Source organism: Saccopteryx bilineata, chromosome 6, assembly GCF_036850765.1.
Source record: "Saccopteryx bilineata isolate mSacBil1 chromosome 6, mSacBil1_pri_phased_curated, whole genome shotgun sequence".
Classification (NCBI taxonomy): Eukaryota; Metazoa; Chordata; class Mammalia; order Chiroptera; family Emballonuridae; genus Saccopteryx; species Saccopteryx bilineata.
Window position 1 is genome coordinate 133,329,811 of NC_089495.1, and position 25,302 is coordinate 133,355,112.

At 50.1% G+C, this 25,302-nt stretch overlaps 1 protein-coding gene across 2 annotated transcripts in view; it reads right to left on the bottom strand.

The window, feature by feature from the left end:
• PTPRN2 (protein tyrosine phosphatase receptor type N2) overlaps positions 1-25,302 on the bottom strand; it is a 485,678-nt gene that overhangs the window by 222,765 nt on the left and 237,611 nt on the right. For both annotated transcript variants that reach the window (XM_066238054.1, XM_066238053.1), the window contains exons 7-11: positions 23,024-23,263; positions 21,354-21,394; positions 18,053-18,432; positions 10,072-10,158; positions 5,321-5,400 (exon numbers count right to left, since the gene is read on the bottom strand). In XM_066238054.1, the coding sequence (XP_066094151.1) occupies positions 5,321-5,400; positions 10,072-10,158; positions 18,053-18,432; positions 21,354-21,394; positions 23,024-23,263 (828 nt within the window). The remainder of the gene's footprint in view (positions 1-5,320; positions 5,401-10,071; positions 10,159-18,052; positions 18,433-21,353; positions 21,395-23,023; positions 23,264-25,302) is intronic.

Genomic DNA, 25,302 nt, shown 5'->3' on the forward strand with positions numbered 1-25,302 from the left:
AGAAAAAAGATTATCTTTATTTTTGTAACATATATAATGTACTGAGAAAGGATTAGTATGGAAATACTATTATAAAAGGTTAACTTTAATATGTAGCACTTCTATATAAATATATATATTTATGTAAGTATTACAGTATTATTTATGTTTATATGGAATGTATATATTCATATAACATATAAATATGAAGTATTTAAATACATTATAAATACTACAGAGAGATAAACCCAGTCCTGTCTCACATAAAGGAGGAACACGCTGAGAGGCAGTGGTAATGGTCACAGCCCATGAGAGCTGTGACCTAATCGTGGGACCACAGAAGGCTTTTCCGCTTTCCCCTCCCTCACCGCTTTCCCCTCCCTCACCAAGTAACTGTGCTCTGTGTAATAATGGGGACTCCAGGTGAAAGAGCTGCACGTCTCAGACCTTATTTGAAGAAGAAGTGTTTAGGGAAACCCAAAGAAAATAGGAGAGAAAATGAGGACAGTAGATAAAAGGCCCCTGACACAGCAACATCAAACGTGGACACAGCTTAACTCACAGCCAGGGAGACAGAAAAGCTCCCACCAAGGCTACTTACCTCCTTCCTTATGCCTGATACACCATGTCTGGCTTCCACTAAAAATTATAGGGCATGCCAAAAGGCAGAACCAACCAACCAACAAACAGAAAGCAGTCTGAAAAGACAAAGCAAGCACCATATCCAGACTCAGACATGACAGAGATCCTGGAATTATAGACCAGAAATTGAAGATCTATGATTAAGATGCTAAAAGCTCTAAGGGGAAAGCGGACATGTAACAACAGATGGGCACTGTCAGTAGAAAGATGAAAACTCTGAGGAATGATCAAAAGAAACATGAGAAATCAAAGACATTGCCACAGAACTGAAGACCCCCTTTGACAGGCTCATCAGTAGGTGGGACACAGCTGGGGGAGAACCAGTGAGCTCGGAGAAATGTCCACAGAAGCTCCCAAACTGCATGGCAGAGAGAGAGAGCAGGATGACAACGTGGGCCTGAAATACCAGCACGCGGGACAGGGGATGGGACAGGCAGGGACAACAGGAACACCAGAGAACAGAGAGGAACAATGATGCCTGAAGTTTTCCAAGATTCATAGACACCAAACCACAGATCCTGGGAGCTCAGAACACCAACTAGAATAAATTCCCCCAAATCTATACCCAGCAATATCATAAACAAACCACAAAACCAAAGACAAAGAGAAAACCTACCTCGCCGGAAGAACAGGGTGGGCCCCAGGGATCTGGTTCAGAGGCCGTGCAGGTGAGAGGAGCACGGATCTGGCACAAGTGTTAAAGTGTACACACAGTCACACTCATGCACACTCACCCACACACGCACACAGTCACCACCTAGCAATGCTGCATGCAGTGAAATTCTCTCTCCAAAGTACAGAATAAAGACATTTTCAGAAAAAAAATGAGGGAATTTGTGAGCAGCTGACCTGCCTTGAAAGAAAGGTTAGGAGAATTCTTCAAAGGAACCTAAAACGCATGAGAAGCAGCGTGCTCACGCCCAGAGCCACCCAGACTTGGGGACAGCATGGCAAAGGCCCTGCGTGGAGCTTGTGCAAGGGTTTGAGGAACAGCAAAAAGCTGAGGAAGGTACAAGAGGCCCACTGATCATCAAGAAAACTTGGAAGTAAGAATAAACATACATTATCTGCATAGAATAAACATACATTATATTTAATAACATATAAAAAATGCTGACTGCTTTTTCCCAAGTAGTTCTTAATACCATTAAGAGAAAAAAACACAAGACAACCAAAAGGTATAAAGAGTCAGTATTTATTCTCTGGTCTCTGGAAAACCTACGGCAAAGGGACACCTGAGCACTAAGACTCAGAAAATGGAACTACATCGGCGTGGGTTTGTTGTGACACTTTCCAATTTTGCTTCTTCTACTGATGGTTAAGTTCATGTCTGAGAAGGCAGACTTCCCTCCAGTCATGTCTAGCTCCTTTGCTGGTTCTTGTTCTTTGCAATGCTCTCACTGATCAATCATATGGTTTGGATTCTTCCTGTGTAGTCATCACAGAGTCCTCAATTAAGAGAGGCCACAGGGATGTCGGGAGGCCCTGATGCTCATGCGTGGCGTTCCCTGGGAGCCGTGTGCAAGAGCTGTCCAGTGAGGCCTATAGTCAAGAAGGCGCACGCTCACACACCTACTCTGTGAGGGGACTTTAAACCAGTGGGAGGTTTCTAAACGTGTGTCAAGCAGCAGGGAGGAGGGAACCATGAGGACCAGAATGCAGCTTGCACCCTGGGTGGGGTGCCCTCCCTGCGGTGCACTGATGACGGGCAGTTCTGGTTGATTATTTCAGCTGAAGGTGCACCGCCTCGATGCAAAGCAGATCACACATCAGCACCACCCAGCTTGGGCCAGCACACCGGTGCCCCTGCTGTTCTCTGTGCCACGCTGTATTTTTGAACAAATACATGAACCAGAATTCAGAGAGAGGTAGAAGATTCACATACTGAATATAAACCAAATGTGACTACGCCATTCCCTGGGCCATCTCACCACCGATTACACATCACTTCACGGTGCTGCTGTCTCCCCAGTGAAAACCCCGGAGGACAGGGGCCGGCAGGCGCAGTTGGTACTTGACAAATGCTTATGGTTGAGTCCTGATGGGCGCAAGGTGAGGGGCACCTGCTGTCAGCACAGTGGGGAGAAATGATGGGCTTCTGGAGCTTGTGGCTGGCACATTGGAGAACAGATTTTAATGAACACCTGCAAATACAACTACATCATGTTGTGTTATCACTACTGGTGGGCAAGTCTGCCAGTGTCCTCCCCTATCAATTTCATATTTCTGTACAGAACAAAACGTGTCTGTGAAGCTTCTGGAACCCCCCAGTGCTACAGTGCCCAGCCACTCTCAGGGGGAGACAGGATCGGGGGACATCAGGGAAGGGCAGGGAGACACCACTGATCTGAGCGAACAAAGGCAGGGTGTTAACGCTGTGCAGACAGGCCATCATCTTCCCCAGTGTGTCCACCTCCCCATGACCAGTGACGCTGGGATAGGCGTCGTCAGCAGGACTTCCATGCCTGTTGCCTGACATTAAATGGGTGCTAAATTTTACAACAAAAATACTCATCAGCACAGCTGTGTCCCCACCCCGATTCATGTAGCCAGGTAACATCTGTGCAGCAGACATGGTTAAGCATGGAAGGGCATGACCTCACCCCTAAGGCAGACTGTTGGATGCCAAAACACTGTTGAGACTCTGCATCATGTTTTAAGGGAGAAACCACAAATAAATCCCTTTTAAGTTCTAATTTCTCCCTTGTTGGCACGTGTGGAGGTCACCCTCATGAGGATTCTGCCCTGAGAGAGGTCACTTCTCTCCGTGGCCCCAGACTCTCACCAGGCAGACGTGGTCAGGTGGTACAGCTCTGGGATATTTCTTCTGCCCCCAAAATAGCATCCTTACATCACAAACTTATTTTCCATGATCATTTTCCTATACACCATCATGTACATTTATGACATCTTTAAATTATTCAAAATATTGTATATAAAGGGAACTAATTTTTAAACTGTGTATACATGTCATATTTTTCACATTACAATAAGCAAGAAGCATGCTGCCTGGCACAGCTGTGAGAGTTACTGTAATTGCAGTGGCGTAACTCAGCAAACACACGTGTCTGGAGAGTTGCTGAGATGACCCTCCTCCGATTTCCCTTTGGGAACAGCACTTAATACTTAACACGAACACAGCTAAAATGACCAAGAAACGAGATTTCAAATAATCAACCTCATTTCCCCCATAAAACAGTAAAATCAGTGAAAGGCCATTGTCAGTAAGTATATTGTCATGATTTAAAAACAAACTTCATTCTGTGTTAGTTCATTAATAGCACCCGAAGCAAACCCAGTTCTGAAAGTCCCCTTCAAAGCACGGGCCAGCCAGCTGTGGAGCGGCTGTTAGCTCCTTTCTGCAGAACTACTGGTGATGAGTTGAGCTGAGAGGTGCTCAGTGCCGACCACCCACTTGACGGCCCAGGACGGGGAAGGGTGCTTGCTGTGCAGGGAAGAGGTGGCCTGCAGCACCCAGTCCTGACTCTATGTTTCCTGTGAGTGTGCTGGCCCCGTGCTCTGGGACCACATGAAGCTGCTCAGCGGCAGTAACGATGCTGCAGTGCTCATGGAGGATTCCACGTTTCAACGAAACGCAACAGGAAGAGGAATCGGAGTCAGCTTTCCAGAGCTCAGCTCTGGTCAGGTTTCTGAGTGCCGTCAACTTAGCCACAAATCCTTTGACCAGAAGTACTGTGCTCTCCCCAAATGAACACTTCCAGCCAGTGAGAGTTACTATGAAAACGGACGTTTCCTACCAGAAAACCCAATGGCAACCAGACTAGAGCAGAGCAGCAGCTGTGCCCCCGATGCTGCAGCAGCTCGCATGCCTGAATCTACTCACAGGACAGAGACCGAGCGCACACGGTCGGTATAGCAACGGCACAATTCAAAAGAAGTGATCATGGCCCTCCATCAACCAGAATATTTTGCCACATTTTACTTTGGGAAAAAAGATGTAAATTTCACTAAAAATAGCTCATGTATTTAGCATTAACAGCATTGGCTGCAACAAAGCGTCATGTCTGCTGTGTCAGGGACAGTCAATCATGTCTCCTCCACGTGACCACACAACACAGAGTCGTCACTCATAAGTCACAGCAAGGAACAGGACATCATCAAACCAAAGTTCTGTGACCTCTCCTATGTTTTCTAACAAGGCAGAAAGATCGTGCAATATATTTTGCTGGGTTTTCAGTAAGGTAAACTCAGAAACTTGAGGTTAAGGACAACACAAACTGTCCCACCAGCACTTTCTGGTCTCTGTGTTTTTGGGTGTTTCACTTAGGGACTAACTCCAGTCTCACAACTGGGGTCACTCAGCAGGTCCCTGCCTTGTGGGTGGGTCTGGCTGGAGCGGGGCTCTGATCAAATCACTCATTTCTGCTGAAATCTCCCTCCTGCCTTACAATCAGTCAGCAATGGACAGAAAGAGCTTGGAGCCCATTGCCTGGTATGAAACGGGAGCCAGGAGCAAAGCTGCATCTGCCCCCCATGTGCACCGGGCACTGCCACCCACACGCAGGTCTCTGCACTCAGTGCTGAGGCCCCCGTCCCCAGCAGTCATGTTAACTGACTCCGCTATAACCTCCCCGACTCCGCCACAAGTATCAGGGTGCCAGGGATGGTCTGTCTTTCCACCCCCTGACTGGGGTGCACATGGGTGTGCACGTGTGTAGTCATGTTGAAACAGCCTTACCTGCTGCCTTCGCCACATCTGCAGTTGTCAAGTTCTGGACGTTGGTGCTCACTCTGAAGGTCACCGCCGGTCCCAGAACACTGGAAGAGATTGTTGGAAAGGGGTTATGGCCAACTCAGCACACAGCACAGCCTCCCTGAGACACACAGATGCATGTGCCCAAGGCTATGCTTGCCATGCATGCATGACCCCTGACAGGTCTCCATGTCCTACACGTGCACCCAGGGCCGTACTCCCACATGCGTGTGTTTTCGACACTGACTCTGTTTTCATTTCCCAGTGATTCTCCTGGAAGCCTCTGCTCTGCTCAGACACATGGCGGTGCTCTTATACAAAATTCAACCCCAACAGCCCAACAAATAACAAGTGGATATTCTTGCAAGAGGAAAAAAGTGTTATGGAAATAGATTCGAGTGTTTGGTTCCTAAGGGAGCAGAATGAATCAAAACCTGGAGGAAAGAGTTGAGTATTTAAAAACCTTTTTGACAAGAACCATTTAAAAAACTTAACAAAGTCATTAAGAAACATTCACTATAAAAATAACTGGTGGAGAACTGGCAGACAGAAATTATCCAAAATTTCCTGAACATGATTTTGAAAAACACATTTTTTATTTCAATAACTTGATTCATTTGAAGCCCACTTACACTGTAGAAGCATGTATTATTTAAGTGCACAGCAATCTCAGTAGGGCCGGTTTTGGGGTCGGCCCTAAAGGCAGGGAACCCCATGCACAGACGGCAGTCACAGAGGCTCTAGAGAGTGATCTCCTTAAATGTCCTCTATGGGAGGGTCCCTCGAAGAAATGTACCGGGAAAGGGCCCGCTTCAGGTGGGAGCAGGCAGCGAGGAAGTTGACTCCCGATCCCCCCAGAGAGCCTGCACCCCACTACACTCCTTACTCTGCCCCCAGGGAGTCCTAGTGCTCCAAGGTCCCAGGGTTCCCACTCCAATTTTCGCTCTCTTCTCAAAATGTACAGAGAAACTCCCTTATTTTGTTTCCGGAACAATCAAGAACTGCACTAAAAAATGTAAAGAAAATACAAGTGGCAGGGAGGAGGGGTGGGCTGCTGGTTTCAGTGTTTGTGACACAATCATTCAAAAAGGCAGATAACAAGAATGTTGCAAAGAAAAGCACGGAAGAGTGAGAACCCACTGAGAAGTAAGACTATGCTCAAGTAGCCTTATGTAAAAATTAGAATGACTGTCTCAGAACTACTAGTCACACGGCTGAGGGGAAATCCCCACAGGTGAAACTCCCTGCCGGCCTGCTCTCGTGTTCTGCCTGCCCTCCTCCCCAGGGCTCGCATGTCCAGAGCTGTACCCCCTGCTGCTGGTGCTCTGACCTCAGCCTCGTCGTTCTGTGCACCTCATAAGCTCCTGTGGATGTCCCTGCAGATGTCACCTCCACACTTGACTCATGGTCTCGGCCTCATGTCCAGTTTCTCACAAAGTCTCTGCTTAGGTCCCTGGTGGCCAGCCCGCTGTGCTCGCCCGTGAGTGGGAGCACTGTGCCTCGTGGGGCAGCACAGACACCAGGTCTACACCACCCCTGCAACACCCCATGTCGGAGCCTCAGCAGCACGTCAACGCGACGCCCTGAGCCAGCTCCTACCACCGCCCCCACAGCCCTGCACAGTAAGGACGGTCCAGCCTGCGGAGCTCCTTGTGCCTTCTTTGTCCAGACAGTCGCCATGCTCTGCTGAGACTCCTTGAGGAAGCCATTGGCCTCCATCTTCAGCTCCTGCGTGACGGTGCCAGCTCGGCGCGTGTCCTGGCAGAGACACTGCTCACGTGCCCTGGCAGAGACACTGCCCGTCCTGCTGTTCTGGCTATGGAGCCCACAGGCACCATCCACAGGAACCTCAGCACCTTGACCCTTCCATGCCCTCTGCTCACGTCTCAGTTAATGTTGTCCACCCCTCTGCAGGCCCCTGTCTCTGAAGTGACCCAGCCACTGCCGGGGACAGTGCCTGTGGGCAGAGAGATACATTAAGTAGGAGCACCCAGGCTGACTGTGGGAGGTGCTTGGCTGTGAGCATGTCTGTGCGCCCTGAGCACTGCTCTGTTGACATACACTGCCCTGGCACATGCAACAGTGTCCAGGGATGGTCATCATCTAGGCTGCAAAGCAAGCCACAGGGCCTTCTTCCTACTTCTGCTTCATTATTTGTCTTCCCAAATCCAAGAGACAAATAATTCCAATTCTGCCCCAGCAAACTAAAACACACTCTCTGGTCTCAGCACAACAGGGAGTGTCTCTCACGTGCAGAGAGGTATGGGGCGGGCAAGGATGTGGAGCACTGGGAGAATGACGGGGGCCTGCTTGTGGCTGAGACTGTTCCAGATGGAGCCCCAGCCCTGCGCACGGGGAACCAGAGTAAAGCATCAGGACTTGAGTTCCCTTTGGCCCCTGCACTGACAGTCCTGGATGATGGGGCACGTGTGTCATCAGCTCAGGGAAACTCACAGACAGACATTGCACCCCTCCTGCACCAGGAGAAGACATAAAGACTGATTGTAGAATCAGGCTGCCGGGCTGCGCTCATGGCCCGGCCGGCTCGGGGCTGCTCAGGAGGCTCGGCGGAGGCTGTCAGCAGCAGCGGTGACGCTGTCCCCACCTCGCTCTGGAGCAGGTCCCGCAGCGCCGCCCACGTGACAGAGCCCTCAGAACAGCCCAGCATCCATCAACCATGAGGACAGCCATGATTAGATTATAAAGTCATAACTGTGGCCGTTGTGCGTCTGTTGGCATAATTACATCAGCATGCTAATGCCGTTTTAATGGTCTCTAATGATGTAATAAGAAATAATGGAATTTACTTGACAGCTACATAACCATTAACAAAGCATGTTAAGCATAACTAGTACTTCCATAAAGGCATAGACGATCTCTCACAGTGCTGGCGTGGTGGCCTCCCCATCACCTGGAAGAATGAGAACTGCTGAGAACGGCTCCTCCACACAGAGCCACGTGGGACCACACAGCATCACACCCTGGGCCACCCTGTCCATCAGCACACACTGTCAGTGCTAGGTCCTGGGCGATACACAGGATCTGTTCATGTGGCTCAGAAGGGGCAACACAAGCACCACACACACACATATACATGCATGCGTATGCACATGCATGTGCTCACATGGACAATAATTAAGGACCCTGAGGAGAAGTACAGACATTAAGTGGCCAGGACTGAGGTCTTCAGAGATGTCTTCAGCATCAAGAGTACCAGACTTCAGCTCAGACATGAGTGTGACTAACAGCATGGAGCCGGGGGTATCCCGCTGGGCAAGGCCACTGGGGAAGGACCTTCCTGCATGTGTGCTCACAGGGCAGCTGTGGACCAGTTTCCTAAAGGCTTAAGGAGAGGGTGGCGGTCTCAGATTTGGCTCTGTAGGAAGCAGGGAGCCCCAGTTTTCTTTTCTGAACAGAGGAGAGACTGGCAGATGATGTGTATAAAAGCTCTGGTCTGGCGACCGTGCAGGGGGCCCTCCTGCTCCTGCTCTGGAGAAGAAGATAGGAGCCAGCCAGCTCTGCACCTAAATGAGCGTGCACCTGAAGCCTGTACCCCGGCCGATGCCCCAGTCCTGCCACTTTTCTGAGTTTCTAAAAGGTTGATGAGACTTGTCCAGTGGGTCATTGCAGGTGGTGACTCAGTCCTTGTCCTACCCAGTCCCTCTGTGGAGCCCCGCTGAGCATGCATAGCCTGCCTTCTTTCCCCTACTCAGCATGCCTCGCCTGCACAGCCCACCTGTGCACCACACATGTGCACCCAGGAGAGGTGAACATGGGCAGCTCCTTGGCTCACTGTGTGGGTTTTCCAGGTGCTGGGGGTGCACTGCCTATTTTTTACCTGACTTTCAGCTCTTCCCTTCCAGAAGCTTCCAGGCCCCAACTGGGTGAAGTGCTTCCCTACTCAGGTCTCTGAGCACCTGCCATGCTAGCCACCTGCACCTGACTGCCTCTCCCCAGGAGTGGCAAGCTCTTATGCAGGGCAGTGCTGCGCCTACGGTCACCCAGCTCCTAGAGGAGGCCAGGTCACAGCAGGAGCTCCACAAACAGCTGCCCTGAAACACAGGGGCACCTGAGTGTCAGCAGGCCATGGCGGATACTCCCTGTGTCCACGTTCCCATCCACGAGCATGCAGCTCAGCCTGACTGCCAGTCCCTAGTCGTGCTCACCATTGGTCAGCACTGCCCCAGCGTGGGCTCTCCATGCTGGGCCTGCACTCTGGCCACACCTGCACTTGGCCATGCCTACCATGTGGCTCCTTCTTGTGGTGCTGGTCCTCAATGCTCACACTTTCCCAAAAATAGAAAATGTAGCACGCATGTGCACGTGCTGTGTGCCTGCGCCCCTCCCTCCTCGTCACGGAAAGGCGGCAGTGCTCTGCACCCGACAGGCGCCTGCTCAGTGCTGACTGGGGCTACACGGATGCCCCATCCCAGGGCTCTGCATTATGCCGTGGGGCAGGGAAGCCGGAGTGCTAGGGACTCTCGGTGATTGTGGAGCCACAGGGCTGGGAACCACTGCTGCTGATTATAATTCTGATAATTATACTCAGGTTTCAGCTGTGTTTAACTTACCAACCCCACTGGAATTTTCCTTTCATTTCTTCCCAAAACCGTTTCTCTCTGGTGTAATTAACAGGAACCGCAGGCACATAGCTCTCCCCCTTGCAAACCGACCTATGACACAAAGCCTATGATGTGGCCAAGAATAAAACCCGAAGGCCCCACACCAGTACTCACTCAGTGTCCGTGACGACACTTGCTGGCACCTGGAGCACACGTGTGACATCCTCCATCAGCTCCTTCCCCTTGTCCAGGCTCAAGGGGCTGTGGGAGAGCAGAGAGGGCAGTGTTACCACATGGCACAGCACGCATCAACGTGTGAGGAGCTCGGGGCCTCACACGCTCCTGTCAGCTCCCCGGCTTGGACAGCGCCCGCCCTGGCCCGAATTCCTCTCACAGGTTACGCTCTCAGGGCAGCAGACTCAGGAAGGAGCTTCTCTAGCCATGATGAGTCACCTGAATTTTCCGGTAACAAGACACACAGTTCAGTGCAAATGGGATTGTTAGGATGTGTAATGGGCCCATGGTGCAGCAACTGGCTCATCTCAGCCTCAATGAAAACATAATGGGGCGGGGGGGAGGGGATGACAGGGGAGGAGACGGAGACAGATGCTGGGAAGCAGACCTCGGGTGGGAAGGTGGGTGTACAAAGGAGACACATGTTTATTTATTTTAAAGATTTTGAACACTTTTTAAAAATTGATTTTTAGTGAGAGAGAGGAAGGGATAGCAATAGAAAGAGAAAGAAACATCAACTTTTTATTCCAGCCACCTATACATTCATTGGTTGTTCCCCATATGTGCACTGATTGGGGATCAGACCCGCAACCTTGACGTATTGGGATGAGGCTCTAACCAACTGAGCCACCCAGCCATGGTGCAAACACATTTTTAAATGGATTCATTTCTAAAACGAGTTCCATGCCAGTGGGAAGCCACTTTAATGTCACAGTTGGAGGCTAAGTCATGAGACGGTGGGCAGCCCACCAGCAGTGACCCATTAAAAGGGGTGCATATTCCAGGATAACCCCCTGGCATGGCATCTCCTCATAAAGAGGTAATTCGAAGTTCTGACAACACATCCGAAATCCCAGCACTCAGATCTGCAAATCACAGGTCATCTGTGAGACACTGTCAGTGCCGGCTCGGAGGGAGCCCATTAGACTGTGACGTCAGAACTGCTGCCCAGCAGAGCCTGTCTAGGTGGCCACTCTTCTCACCGCACCTGCAAGAACACCCCTGAGAGCCTGGTGTGGGCTGAGGACACGCCACAGGGATTGGGCCCCTGCTTCCTGGGTTCTAGGGGGACACAGGCAGAAATCATCAACAAGGAAAACTCAATGGTGGTGTGGGGGGCTGAACTGTAGCAGCGAGCACTCACGTGTTGAAGTCCTGACTCAGACCCTGAAAACGTGGTTGTGTGTGCAGACAGGTGTCCGCAGACAAGTAGTGTGGGGCGACCTTGTTGGGGCCCAGTCCCACATCACTGGTGGCCCCATAGAAAGAGCAGATCAGGACAAAGACAGATACACACAGAGGACAGACCTCAAGGAGAGCAGGTGCCAAGGCCCAGGGGCAGGAAGCCCTCTCGCCACACAGCACTTCACTTACTCTAAACCCTGTTGGGGACCTCCAAACTGTTCTTGTTCTTCTGCAAGCTGAGGAAGGAGAGGGTGGGGGGAAGCAGACTGGACTTGGGTGTGCGGCCTGGCACTGCCGTCCCCACCATCCTTCCCAAGCATGCGAGTGATCCTCAGGGTAGATGGGTCCCCCAAACCTCCCAAACATGGCTCTCCAGAGGTGTTTACATTATGATGTTTTAAAACGAGAAAGCTTTTACACAGGTGAGCATATGGAGTTTGAAAGTGTGCCCTTTGACCTCGTCCCATACCCGATGTACAATGTCCCCAGGACACCTTCCAGAGCTGGCGCCTTAGTCCCTAGAGGAGGGAGGATACCGATGGGGGCAGGAGTGGCCTGGAGCCTCTGTCTGCCCATCACGCCCTGCCCATCTGCCCAGGCTGCAGGTCTGAGCTCTGTTTCCATGAGCCCGCCAGTGCCCCAGCACCACACTGACCACATCAGGGTGCACAGGCAAGAATGAGCTGCACCACCTGGTGTCACAGGACAGACAGGGATCCAGGAAGATGTGGTAGGGGCCAGACTCAGAGCTTCTGTCAGGGAGGGAGCCCCCACTGCAGACAGCCTGCTCTGGGACATGGGTGACAATGACATAGAACGGGGCCCAGTGGCCTGTTCCAGGATGTGGCACGGAACTTGGGTGCCCCTTCTCACTTGGACTCTCATAGGTGGGGGTTATTATTTAATGAGCCTCCATCTGTCTCCCCCACAAACTGCAGACCCCGAGGGTGTGAATCACATCTTTCCCCCGTCCCTCTGCTACTGACAGCCCCATACTGAGCACCTGCTAACTTCCAACCCAGATGTTGCCAGAGGCCACAAATCCTGCCTTCTCACCTGCGCTAAACCAGAGGGGTAACCCGCCGAGGCTCTGTCGTGAACCCTGGGCCTGGCCCTGTGCCCCTTCACCCACAGCACAGAAATTGGACATTTTCCTCTATCACAAGGTGACTTACAGCAGCCTTGGAGCTCATGATGAAGCTCAGAAGCTCAGGACATCACCATGAACCCAGTGGTCTTGCAACCAGATGCCCGGTTATGCCTACTGCACAGGGAGTGCCAGTGGCCCCGGCCCCTCTTACCACTGAGGGCTGTCAGGGCTCTAGGCAGGGCAGGCAAACGGGCCACAATGTCAGTGGTTCCACTCAGTACGTCAGACAGGAGATGGTGCTGATTGTGCTCAAAATGAGCATGCCATTATTTCTATTTTATTTTTAAAATACATGGCCATCAGCTGTCATTTCACGGTCTGAACTTCTTTAGGAAGCAGTTGGAGTTAATCTCAAAAATCAATGGGTGGACGCAGCACATGCTCTTTCATCAGCCCGGTTGTGACAGCTGTCAGCCTGATTGCCTGGACGCCCAGTACTGCTGTGGAAGGGAGACATGAGCACTTAACGGCTCAGGGTCAGAACAGGACGACTGGAGGGCCTTGCCACTGCCCCGCTGTCTGGTGACAGGAGGTGTGTCCACAGCTGGCAGCGTCCCGTCTCTACTGTCTTTCTGTTCAGAAGCACAGCAGCACGTTAAACCACTGTCCCATCATTGGAAGGGGCATGCTTCTAGGGATCCACCGGACTAGTGAGACAGAGACTACAAAGCATGTGCATCAGTCACTCGATGCGAGGCTCACACAGGAGAGGCCGCGCCCCATTTTCTATGGGAGCCTCAGACCCCACACGCAGCAGGATGCCTAGATGATGCCCTGAAATCAGCGCTGGAATGAGAGAATGGCTGAAAATGAGAAAAAGTGAACATGTGAGGTGACAGAGGATCTGTGGAATGTTCCCTAAAAAGGACCAGGGAGAGTGGCTGAAGGGTCAGAAATCCTGAGCAGTGAGAACTCCTGAGATTTCCTCATGCTTTCTGCCACTGAGACGCTGTGAGTTATGTCATGAATGCTCACACAGACGTGTGACGAGGTGGGTTATGGACCTCATTTTAAAGGAGTGGGAATTGAGACTGAAGAAATAACACTCCCTGCCACAGTCATGCTGCTGGTAAATTCTACAAAGAAACCTCAGACCCAAACGTTACAGTCAGGTGGACTTTGTGACATCGGCTCCCGGGCCGTGGGGAAGCCCCAGACAGCTGCTGCATGCTTGCCTAGACTTCTCCTTCAGCAAACCGAAGGGTGTCCGACACTCATTTCTCCCTATCTTATTTCTGTAACAGTGTGCCTATCTCCTCCCCTTGGCCCAGGTGAGACCCAGTCGAGAACGGGACCTGGCCCAGGCCGACACTCCAGAGAACCCGACGCCATGTCTGGGGCTCTGTGCTCAAAATGAGTGTTTTGCTCCAACTGCCTCACTTCCTGACTGTGGTCATTTCACTACCTATTTGAAAATTCGAAGGTAGAGAAACAAAAATTGATGGATGGCATAATGAAATCAGTGAACTTTGATGCAAACTTTCTAAATATTTGAAGGCAATGGGTAAAATGAGGTTTTTGTGGGATTCACTAGTTATCCCCATCCATCATTTTGACAAATAATGGCATTTATTCTATTTAAGTGATCTTACGAGCTAGCTAAAACATTTGCTAACCCACAGGCGTTCTCCCTAATGCAGAGAGAGGCCTGAGGAGCCACAATGACAGAAGTTCCAGCCTAGATCTGGAATCACTTTCCCTACAGAAAGTGTCATGGGGGCCTGGTGCTGCGCAGTGACTGAGCATGCAGCCAGACTGAATTCTGACTCTAGGAGCACACGGTGATCCAGAACACCTGCATATTTGTCTCCAGGGCTAACAACCCTGAGGTACCCTCATGAGGAAAGTTGTAACGTGGATTCTAACAACTTACTGTTTTTAACATCAAGGTGAGGCTGTATCATCTCACCAGAAGTATATTCATTTCTCCAAATTAAAAAAAAATTTTTTTTCCCTAACAGCATTAGTACAAGTCTAAGTACACAGTATCTCAGCATTACCTTTATTAAAAGTGTGCATATGAATTCAATCCCCAGTCAGGGCACATACTGGAAGTGACCAATGAACACACAACCAAGTGTAACAACAAATGAACACTTCTCTTTCCCTCTCTCTCTCAACCTTTTTCTCTCTCTTTCCCTTTCTCTCTCTCTCTCTTCCTAAACTAAATCAATAAAAAAAAAGTGTACAGACATCAAAAAGAAGAAAAAGATGGGCCTGACCAGGTGGTGGCACAGTGGATAGAGCATCGGACTGGGATGCGGAGGACCCAGGTTCGAGACCCCGAGGTCGCCAGCTTGAGCTCAGGCTCAGCTGGTTTGAGCAAAGCTCACCAGCTTGGACCCAAGGATGCTGGTTCGAGCAAGGGGTTACTCGGTCTGCAGTAGCCCCATGGTCAAGGGACATATGGGAAAGCAATCAATGAACAACTAAGGTGTCTCAATGAAAAACTAATAATTGATGCTTTTCATCTCTCTCCATTCTTGTCTGTCTGTCCCTATCTACCCTTCTCTCTGACTCTCTCTCTGTCCCTGTAAAAAAAAAAAAAGGGAACAATTATATAAAAATGTGGAGCTTCAGTATGCATTCAAAGCTATCAGCTTAACCAGACTGATGTAAGTGGCAGGTGCTTTATGTAAGCCTCACGGGAACCACCAAGCAAAAGATTATGGTAGACACACAAAAGAGAAAGGGATCAAAGCACACAACAAATACAGAAAGTCACCAAATCACAAGTGAAGAGAGAAAGAAAAGAACAGAGGACATACAAAACAACCAGAAAACAGCTCAATGGTGGTAAGTCCACACCTATCAACAATTACTTTAAATATACATAGACTAAAATCTTCCATCAAGATACAGAGTGGTTGAGTGGGTAAACCTGGAGATACCGACTACATACTGCCTACCGGAGACTCGCTTAGCATTAAGAACACACACAGACTACAAGTGAAGGGATGGAAAAGGAAATGCCATGAAAACAGAAACTGAAAGAAAGCAGGGCAGATTAAACTTACATCAGAGAAAATAGACTTTAAGCCAGAGACTGTAACAAGAGACCATAAAAGTCATTATATCATGATGAAGAAATCAATTTACCAAGAGGCTATCACATTTGTGAATATTTATTCACCCAACTTAGGGGCACCTAAACATAAAAGCAAATATTAACAGATCTGGAAGCAGAAATGGACAGCAATGCGGTAATATCTGGGATGTCAATGGCCCACTTTCAACAGTGGAGAGATCAGATAGAAAACAGCACAAAGATGCTGCACTTGAACTACACTTTAGATCGGCTGGACCTCATGCACACAGAATGTCCATCCAATAGCAGAGCATTCATAGGGAAGACCTGATGATGGAACACAAAGCGTTCTTAGCAAACTGAAGATTTCAATCTTAATTTTCAATTAAGAAGAATGGAATCATGTCAAGTGTCTTTCCCACAATGGTACTAAACTAGAAATTAATTACAAAAGGGAAACAAAAATTCACATATATGTGGAGCCTCAACATGTTTCTGAACAACCAATGGATCAAATAAGAAATCAGAAGAGAAGTAAAAAAATACCCTGAAACGAATGAAAAGGGGAACGCAGACACACTAGCATGGGGGGCGGCAGGAGCAGCTGCGGAGGAAGTTCATGGTGATGAATGCCTTCGTGAGAAAGGAAGAGCCAACAAACAACCTCGCTCTACACATCAAGTGACCGAAAAAAGAACCAACCAAGGTGTGGTCACAGCTGGGCTGAGAAGTCCGGGGTCAGGCACACCAGGACTGTGGAAGGCGTGGAAGCAGGAGGACCGGGCAGATGGAGGGGAGTTGTGAGTCTAAGTGGGTGAGGTTTGTCATTAACAGGGAGGAAGTGAGACCGGAGCTGAGGTCAAGGATGAGGCGTTTACAAATGAAAATCTGGTTCAAGTTATGATACAAGATGCTGGGGGTCTTTAATTTGTGGTCATGGGGACCAACCTGGATAAAACTGTTTGCACCTTCTCTCGATAGGTACTTGGATTCTGTACTTTCACCAGCATTCCTCGTTTGAGTCTCAAATGAACCCACTGAACTGAACTGAAACATGTCTGATTCCTGCTGGGAAACACTGCCTATGTTTAAGGTGAAGGCTCTCCCTTCCCCGAGCACCCAGGTCCCCGCCCCACTGCCGCAGGCGCTGGGATCTGTCCAGTTTCTCGGGTGGGGGCACTGAATCTAGAAAGGCCAACAGCAAACAGACAAGCTGGGACTAGCCCACGATTTGGGCCTGAAGACCATGGGTCATGTTCTTGTCTCGGACATTACCCAAAACTACCAACTAAGCAGTCAAGAATTTTAGATTTGGAAAGTGTTTTTGTTTCTTTTTCTCAATATTGTTTAATATATAAGCATCCAAGATTGTTTTTAGTTACTGGGGCTATATCCACTCCACCTACAATCTTCACAAATGATAATAAATCCATCATGCCAGAGATAGTCTTATAAGACAAACCAAAGAGATGAACGGGGACCCAGCAGGAAGCTTGTCACATGCAGGAAGGACTGTGTGGAGATGGCAGCTGTTTTCTGAACAGAAAGTTAGAACATGTTGTGGGAGACATGGTCAGTGAAGAAGAGAATAACTACAATCTGCACTGACACCCGAGATGCAGAACCTTCCACAGCATTCTTCAGGGTTCTATTCCCCAACTGGAAGGAGAAAGAGGAAAGATGTGCATGCTACCCGCCACACCCCTTTCTGTGTCCTGGCGGCGCCACCCCTGAGAGCAGCGGGGTCTATGGGCAATGGCCAATGGTGGTGGGAGAACAGGTTAGAGGGCACTGTCTCCTAGCTCGGGCCCTTCCCCTCCACTTCACTGGCTCCCGGGGACACAGCTGGTCACTCCTGAGCACAGGGAGCTTTAATTTCTGAGTTTGTGACAGGAAGAGGGTGGGCAAGTGCCACCCTCAAAGGCCCTAAGGAGGTGGACTCCCAGGCCTCTGCACCAGAAGAAGGGGAAGCTGAGCGGGAAGAGAGCGGGCGAAGCTGGTCTCAGTGGAGCATGAATCCGGGGTGCCGGGCAGATGGAGACATGACTTCTGAACTTTCCTCCAGACTTCAGGTCCGCAAACCCTGTAATTCGCCGCTGGTGAAGGGTGGAGCCACGCTGGCGTGGGGTGGGGGGGCACCTCTCTCATCAGCCACTCTGACCCACCCCGTGAAGAGTGGTGCTGTAAGGAACTGGGGCCTGACCACCCATGTGATTGCCTGATCACCACGTGTGCGCCCGACCACCCACGTGCACACCTGTGCAGCTCCAGCGCTGCTTCCACAAGCCCCGCCCTCCGCTGTCTGACTAGCAGATGACTAAGTGAAGATGAAGGAGCTGGGGAGGAGTTTGTTTATTCGAGAATTGCCCTGGACCTTGGGTCCCCAGCTCAGAGGCCCTGGGGGACAGGACGACTGCTCCCAGCTGGCCCACACTTGAGACGCCAGATGCCTCCATTTGTTTCTTCAGTGAGGACAAGAGAAAACTGAAGCATTTCCCCACTCCAGCAAGGAGCCAGGATCTTGGGCACCAGAGAGAAAGACCAGAGCACCTACTCACTCGTTTTCCGTCACGATGTAGCCATACTCCTCCTCGGGAGACTTGACTTCCAGGCGCAGGCTGTCGCCAGGGTGTCCCCGAGCCCCTGCTCCGAGGCGCGGGTCCTCCTGCGTGGGCCCCAGGACCCAGTGTGGGAACTCCCCAGGCCCATCAGCCCTGGGCTCTGAGGGCGGCAGCCTCTCCAATAGCTCTTTGGAGTAGGTCTGGCTCTTCACGTTCTCCACCCCGGCAGTATCCTCCTCTGAGGACAAGGAGGCCTCGGGGTCCTCCGACTTCTTGATGTCTGTTTTGGAGGACTCCAGAGGATGTGGGGGCCCAGGCAGGACTTGAGACCCAGGATCCTGCAAGAGGTCTCCGAGTCTGAGGCTCAAAGGGTTGACCTAGAAGGAAAGGAAATTCACATGAGATGACACCTAGGAGAAAAACTGTCAACTTACACAATGAATGGGCCATTTGTGACAAAGTCATTCACAGGGGATAATAACAGGCAACTTGAAAAGTTGACATAGGCTGCCCTGGCCGGTTGGCTCAGCGGTAGAGCGTCGGCCTAGCGTGCGGAGGACCCGGGTTCGATTCCCGGCCAGGGCACACAGGAGAAGCGCCCATTTGCTTCTCCACCCCTCCGCCGCGCTTTCCTCTCTGTCTCTCTTGTCCCCTCCCGCAGCCAAGGCTCCATTGGAGCAAAGATGGCCCGGGCGCTGGGGATGGCTCTGTGGCCTCTGCCCCAGGCGCTAGAGTGGCTCTGGTCGCAACATGGCGACACCCAGGATGGGCAGAGCATCGCCCCCTGGTGGGCAGAGCGTCGCCCCTAGTGGGCGTGCCGGGTGGATCCCGGTCGGGCGCATGCGGGAGTCTTTCTGACTGTCTCTCCCTGTTTCCAGCTTCAGAAAAATGAAAAAAAAAAAAAAAGAAAAAAAGAATAGTTGACATAGGCAAAGCTTTTACAGCCTATATTTAGAGTTCCATCTAGAAGAAAAATTTCAACCAAGTGGAGGACACATATCAGAATCACTTTATAATGTGTTCTCCCTTCCTCGCTCCTCCCTGCCTCTTGTGCACAAATACACAACACCATCCTGGAGATTCAGCTTGTACAATCATGTAGGTTTTCAGCATCTATATGTTAAAAAAAAACCTGTGATTCTAAGACCCCATCCTACTTTCAAGGAACAATGAATAGCTAATCATACAAAAACAACATTAACAGTTTACATTTGCTGAGCTCTCACACCACACGCAGGCTCTACATCCGATACTTCCACGAGTGACACGCTGAACCCTCATGATAGTCCTGAGTCAGGACCTGCCATCGTCCCCCCACTTCACAGCAGTGAGCAGTCCCAGGGGCATGTAACTGCTCCTTAATGACCCCTGGGGGACATTTGGTCCTTACATGCGAATGCTTGCCCCTCCACCCCAACCCCGTGTCCTGGACAAGAGTGTGCTCAGAACCACTTCACTGATGTCCTGACTGATGGACACTGTCTAACAACACTCAGCGCACATTCTCTCCTTTAATTATCACCCCGACTAGGAGTGGAGATCTGAGTTTATCTCCCATCAGCAGCAAATGGGGCTCACAAAGGTTAAGCATTTGCACAAAATCCCAGAAGGAGTGATTGGCAGCCCAGAATTAGAACTCAGGTCTAACTGATGTCAGAGATGCAGTCACTGGGACACCCTCAGACAGCCAGTACTGACTCCTAAGGGCACAACTCAGTCCCTTGGTGGCTGGTGTTGGAGCCTAGCAGGCCGAGGACTTTCCATCCACTCAGGGTATTTCCCTTCTCCCCGTGAAATTACATCTACAACATTATACTAGATAAAAATAAGAAAATTGGATTTCTTTACAGCTCACTTCATCAAAACACATTAACTTAGGAAATTAAGAAAGGACTATAAGGGAAATTAAGTATTCCCGTTTTGACTAAAAGTTATTCCTAACTTTTCCTTTTGTGGTTTGGAATATTTAAAGAAAATAGTTTGATGAAAACATTTGCTCAAATTTGGGTCCTGAATGACATTTCAGTTACCAAATAGGGATGGAACAGCATCTTCAGGCTTTTGAAAGAAAGAGGATGTTCTCACTTAATGGTGTTTTATGTGAGGAGGGAACTAATTGAATAAATAAGAGCTCAGAAAATACAACACTCAAGTGCCCTTTTGGAAAAAATTGCTTGAAGATGCAGCCCAGGTAGTAGAGGAACAAATCGGAACCCTGCTCAGGATGGAACCGCTGCAGTGGAAGAGCCTTGGGTTCTTGTGGATGCCGGGCTCGGGACCCAGCAGACTGGGGCGCGGCCTGAGACCCAGCCTGGCCCAGCGCTCAGCCACATTCCTCTCTGTTCCTCCTCTTCATACAGTAGGAAATGTGCCTTGGATACCCCACTCCTCCACTCAGACTACCCTGCCATTTCTGAAGGACATTTAAAAGAATCGTCAACTCTACTTGCTAACGGGCGTTGAACCAAAAACTACCTGATAAACTGACAAGAAAAGTACTAACCAAAGTTCTTTTCTTCCACATCACAACAATTGTTTCGTGAAGCCACATAAGGTCGTTGTCACTGCTTATGAACTGATTTTCTGCATCCGGGTGAGACTTGTACTAATGAACCGGGGGTTTTAATTAGGAAAAACCAACAAACCATTCGGGGAATGGGTGTTATCAGTATCTAAGCCCTTTTCCAAATTGCCTTCTTGACTGGCGCTGTCTGCCAGGCAGGAGGCTCTGTACCTCAGCCACCGACCACACCTGACGCAGGACCACTGGAAATGTGGTGAGCATGTCTAAGAAACTAATTTTCCATTCACTTAATTTTAGTGAGTTTAAGTTCGAGCAGCCACATGTGGCTCGTGGCTGCCTCACTGAGCATTGCAGGCATAAGGAGTGAGAGCCTGTCAACGTCCCTGTTGAATGACCCTTGGAGATCAGTCCATGGAACAGTCTCACATATGACTCACTGGTGTCATGTTATCATCCACTTCCCTGAGTGGGAAATTCTAAGGAATGTTAATTTTCTTCTTTGTATTAACCATTTTTTCATATTTCTATAGTGGATAAATATTACTACAAAATCTGAAAACAGGTATTGGTATGTGTCTCACTAAACTTAATTTAGCATGTACTGTTTATACTTTTCTCAATTTGAGGATTATAAGGGTTTTTTCATCCTTTCCTAGAAAACAAAACAAAACAAAAATCCTTTTGTATTTCATAACCATTCCCAAGCCACGGATGAGTTGAGCAATCCAGCTCTGAGTTTCACGGGAACTGGCACACAGAGATGTGGCATCTCACCTCTTCTTGAGTTCGGGCATCACCGTCCTGCTCTCTGTTATCTGTGAAAGACAGGAATGTCATCAGAATCCCTCTCAGGAATGTCATCGGCCACCGACACTGTTGCCGTCCTCATTTCTACTAGAACGTACCCTTTTCTGTTCACAGGACAAGCTCTGTGCTCCACACACTTCATGGAGGAGAAGTGGCCACCAGCTGACCGGCGGCCAGCCCCAGGGACCCATGTGTCCCCTCAGTGCTGGCCCAGATAGGAGAAACCCGCTATGCTGGGAGTGGTTAATAGTTATGCAAAAGTAAAGTGAGGCCCTGGCCGGTTGGCTCAGTGGTGGAGCGTCGGCTGGCGTGCAGGGGTCCCGGGTTCGATTCCCAGCCAGGGCACACGGGAGGCGCCCATCTGCTTCTCCACCCCTCCCCCTCTCCTTCCTCTCTGTCTATTTCTTCCCCTCCCGCAGCCGAGGCTCCATTGGAGCAAAGATGGCCCGGGCGCTGGGGATGGCTCCTTGGCCTCTGCCCCAAGCGCTAGAGTGGCTCTGGTGGCGACAGAGCGACGCCCCGGAGGGGCAGAGCATCGCCTCCTGCTGGGTAGAGTGTCGCCCTCTGGTGGGCGTGCCGGATGGATCCCGGTTGGGCACATGCGGGAGTCTGTCTGACTGTCTCTCCCCATTTCTAGCTTCAGAAAAATACAAAAAAAAAAAAAAAAAAAAAAAAAAGTAAAGTGAGGTATTTGACCCAAACCATCTCAAGTTCAAGTGTCTTCAGAATGCACTGATGGGTTATTACTTGTGGTGGTCACTTCTCTGAATCAGGTTCCTGCCTGCAATATCTCCCAGTACACAACTCACCACACACACCCCTCAAACCCAAACAACCACAAACCTGGCACCTTCCAGCCCTTCCCAGCTCTGGGTGGGGTATCTGTCCATTTCATCGCTGATTGCCCCACATACCCCTTGTCCAGGTGGAGGCTGGTGTCCTTTCTATGCCCCACCTATCAGCGGAGCCATGTGCCTGCTTCCACACAAGCCCCTGTCCCAACCCACAGAGAGACATGCATCTATGCCCTGTGCTTCCCCACACGTTCTTCGTGTACCTGTGTGCCAGGCACTGAGCTACATGCTTCAGTGTGACTCCAGTGACTCTGAGAAACAATCAGACACAGAGGTAAGCAGAGGAGCCCGAACCTGCCCAAGGGTCCAGCTGCCGTGTGTGCTGTGTGTATGCACATGTGTACATGGGTGCGTATGTGTGCATGAGTTCATGTATGCTCTCCCTGGAGCAGCCTTGAAGGGTGGATAGGAGCCTCAGTCAGACATGCAAACTAACCCCTCTGACTGTATTGGTCAAACATTTGACTACTTTCACTCTCACACACAATCTGAACAAAAGCACTCCCCATCAGCCCTGTCTCCTCTGACCCTGAACCTCAGAGTAGAGGAAGCCTGTCTCCTTACAGAGCACTCTGCTTTCCAACATAATTGCTTAGGCAGGCTTAGCCGCTAAGAAAGCTCTTAGAGGCAGAAGTTCACCCCGATGAAAGCCATGAGTACAAACTCCCACCTGCCCTGCAGAAAGAATGCACTGCAGTTTTGGGGAAGCTGGGTGTCCACTGCTCTGGACCTGGTCCCGCCCTATCCACCACAGTGTGATGACCCAGGACCGGGGCGGCTCACCTAGCACACTGTCCTTGTCCTTGCCGCCATCTTTGAATAGTGCTGCTTCCGGGATGTGTGCCGGCTCCCTGGGTATTCCTCTGGCTCCTTGCCAGGGACCTTCCCGCTCTCCTTCTGCAGCTGCCCCATGCATGGCATCGGCAATTACATGGGCCACTATGTCGAGATTGAGGGGGCCCAGCATCTCCACATCAACCTGGTGCTTTCTTGGGTCCTTCAGGAAATTCTGAATAGGTGCTCCTAGAGGGCATACACACACACAGAAACACACACACATGCAGATAAGCCAAGCAGAGCCTTGTGCGGCACCCTCCCACAATGACAGGCACAGGCGGTGTTCGTAAACACCTGTTACATTCGTTGAATCTGAATCACAGGCGACCCTCCGGCCATCACCATGGCTCAGCATATAAAACGTGACTATGGATGCGGGACCCATGAGGAATATGAGCTGAGTCACTGGCCTGATTTGGAGGGTGGAAAGCAGGCCTCTGATAAAATAGCCGCAGTTCTGTGGCCGGGAAGAGAAGCTGAGCACGTCCAGTACAGTCTTCCGGCCACAAGGAAGGGTGATGACTACTTCCCACTCCCTTGCAAGAACAACAGTGCATCTAAAGGGTGGCCCAGCACAGTCTCCCACCTGTAGCGCCATGAAGTCTGACAATCGTCTCTCCCATAGCTTTGTCTTGTCTGCACTGGCAGAGAAAAGCCTGGTGTGAGCTCTCTGGACACCGTGGCTGATATGTCATTTACACGACATGTGCAGCCCCAGTTTACACACGTGCTGTGTCTGAGGTCAATCTGTACGTCAATGTGAAACTCAGAAGGCCTTTCTCCTGAAATAGCACAAGACACAGCTTCAAAGCCCTCCTCAGATCCCTGCTGGAGGCAGGCAATAAAGAGAAGCCACTGTTTGCAGTGGCCAGAGGGACTCATGCTTTTCTGTGGGGGCCAGGAAAGCAGGGGTAGGGTGATGTGGGACATGCAGGGGCCAGTCTCCCTCACGGCTGCTGCCCTTGTCATTGCAAGGAAGGCTCCCACCACCAACCAGACCATGCAGGGGGGCGGCGACAGCACTCTACAGGAGCCTGTGCAGGGGGTGCTCAAAAGTCCATGTGCAGGTTCCCAGGTCACCAGGGCCCCTGGACAAGAGATGGCTTCCCACAGGCAGGGTGGCCGCTCGACCTGAGACCAAGCAGACAGCAGGGCATTTTGTGTAGAGGTCGCTGAGGTTCCCACTGGAAGAACCTGGCTGGGCCCTGCTGGTATTTCCTGGAAATCCAAAAAGGCCACCAAAATAGACCAACTCGAATAAAATATAAGACCTGACCTGACAGGATTCCAACCAAAAGGACCCTCTAACAATGCAATTGCTTCCAGGAAAAAAAGGAAAAAGCCCAACACCCTTTAGAGCAGTGGTTTTCAACTCTGGACCACAGACTGGTGCTTGCCCGTCAGGAATTTTGTGCTGGTACACAGAATAGTTAACCACTCTGATGTCATATAAAGATTTCTAGCAGACAGGCACCAGTCTGTGGACCGACGGTTGAAAAACACTGCTTTAGGGCAAGGGACATTTCTCAAGTTCCTATCTACATGGTGTCCACCATGCAACAAAAGCAACAGACACACAAGAATCAGAAAACGTGTTCTGCCATTGAGACCACAGCAGTCAGCATTAGAACAAGGGGATAAGGATGACAAGGAGCTACTATTATGTTGGCAGAACAGGCAACCCCGGCAACCATAGCAAGAAGTGGGGGACTCTTTTGAGTGAAAAGCACAGTATTTGAAATATGAAAACTCCCTGGATGACCTAAGAGGTGGGTTTGGATGATGGAGAAGGGAAGGATTAACAAATTTGAATACAGACAATGCTGTCACCTGGAGGGCAGAAAGACAAGGATTGAGAGGACTGAACCCCAGTGACCTGCAGGATGGTATCAGATATGACACTGTGAGTGGACTGCAGGAGGAAAAAGAGAGAGGGAATGGGACCAAAATAAAATATAAAACAAAACAAAAAAAAGCTCCACAAATTTCCCAAAACTGGTGAAGAACATTAACTTAGAGATTCAAAGCACTCAGTAAAATCCAAGAATCAATACAAGGGGTGGCACACAATGTCACTTACACTCCAAATTCTGAAAACAGAGGGAAAAAAGGCACTGTAGCAGCCCAAGGTGAAGAACACAGCACATGCAGAGCTAAGCGGACAAGTTGGGCTAACTTCTTAAGAAAAATGGACATCACATGACATATCAAATGTCTTGTAAGAC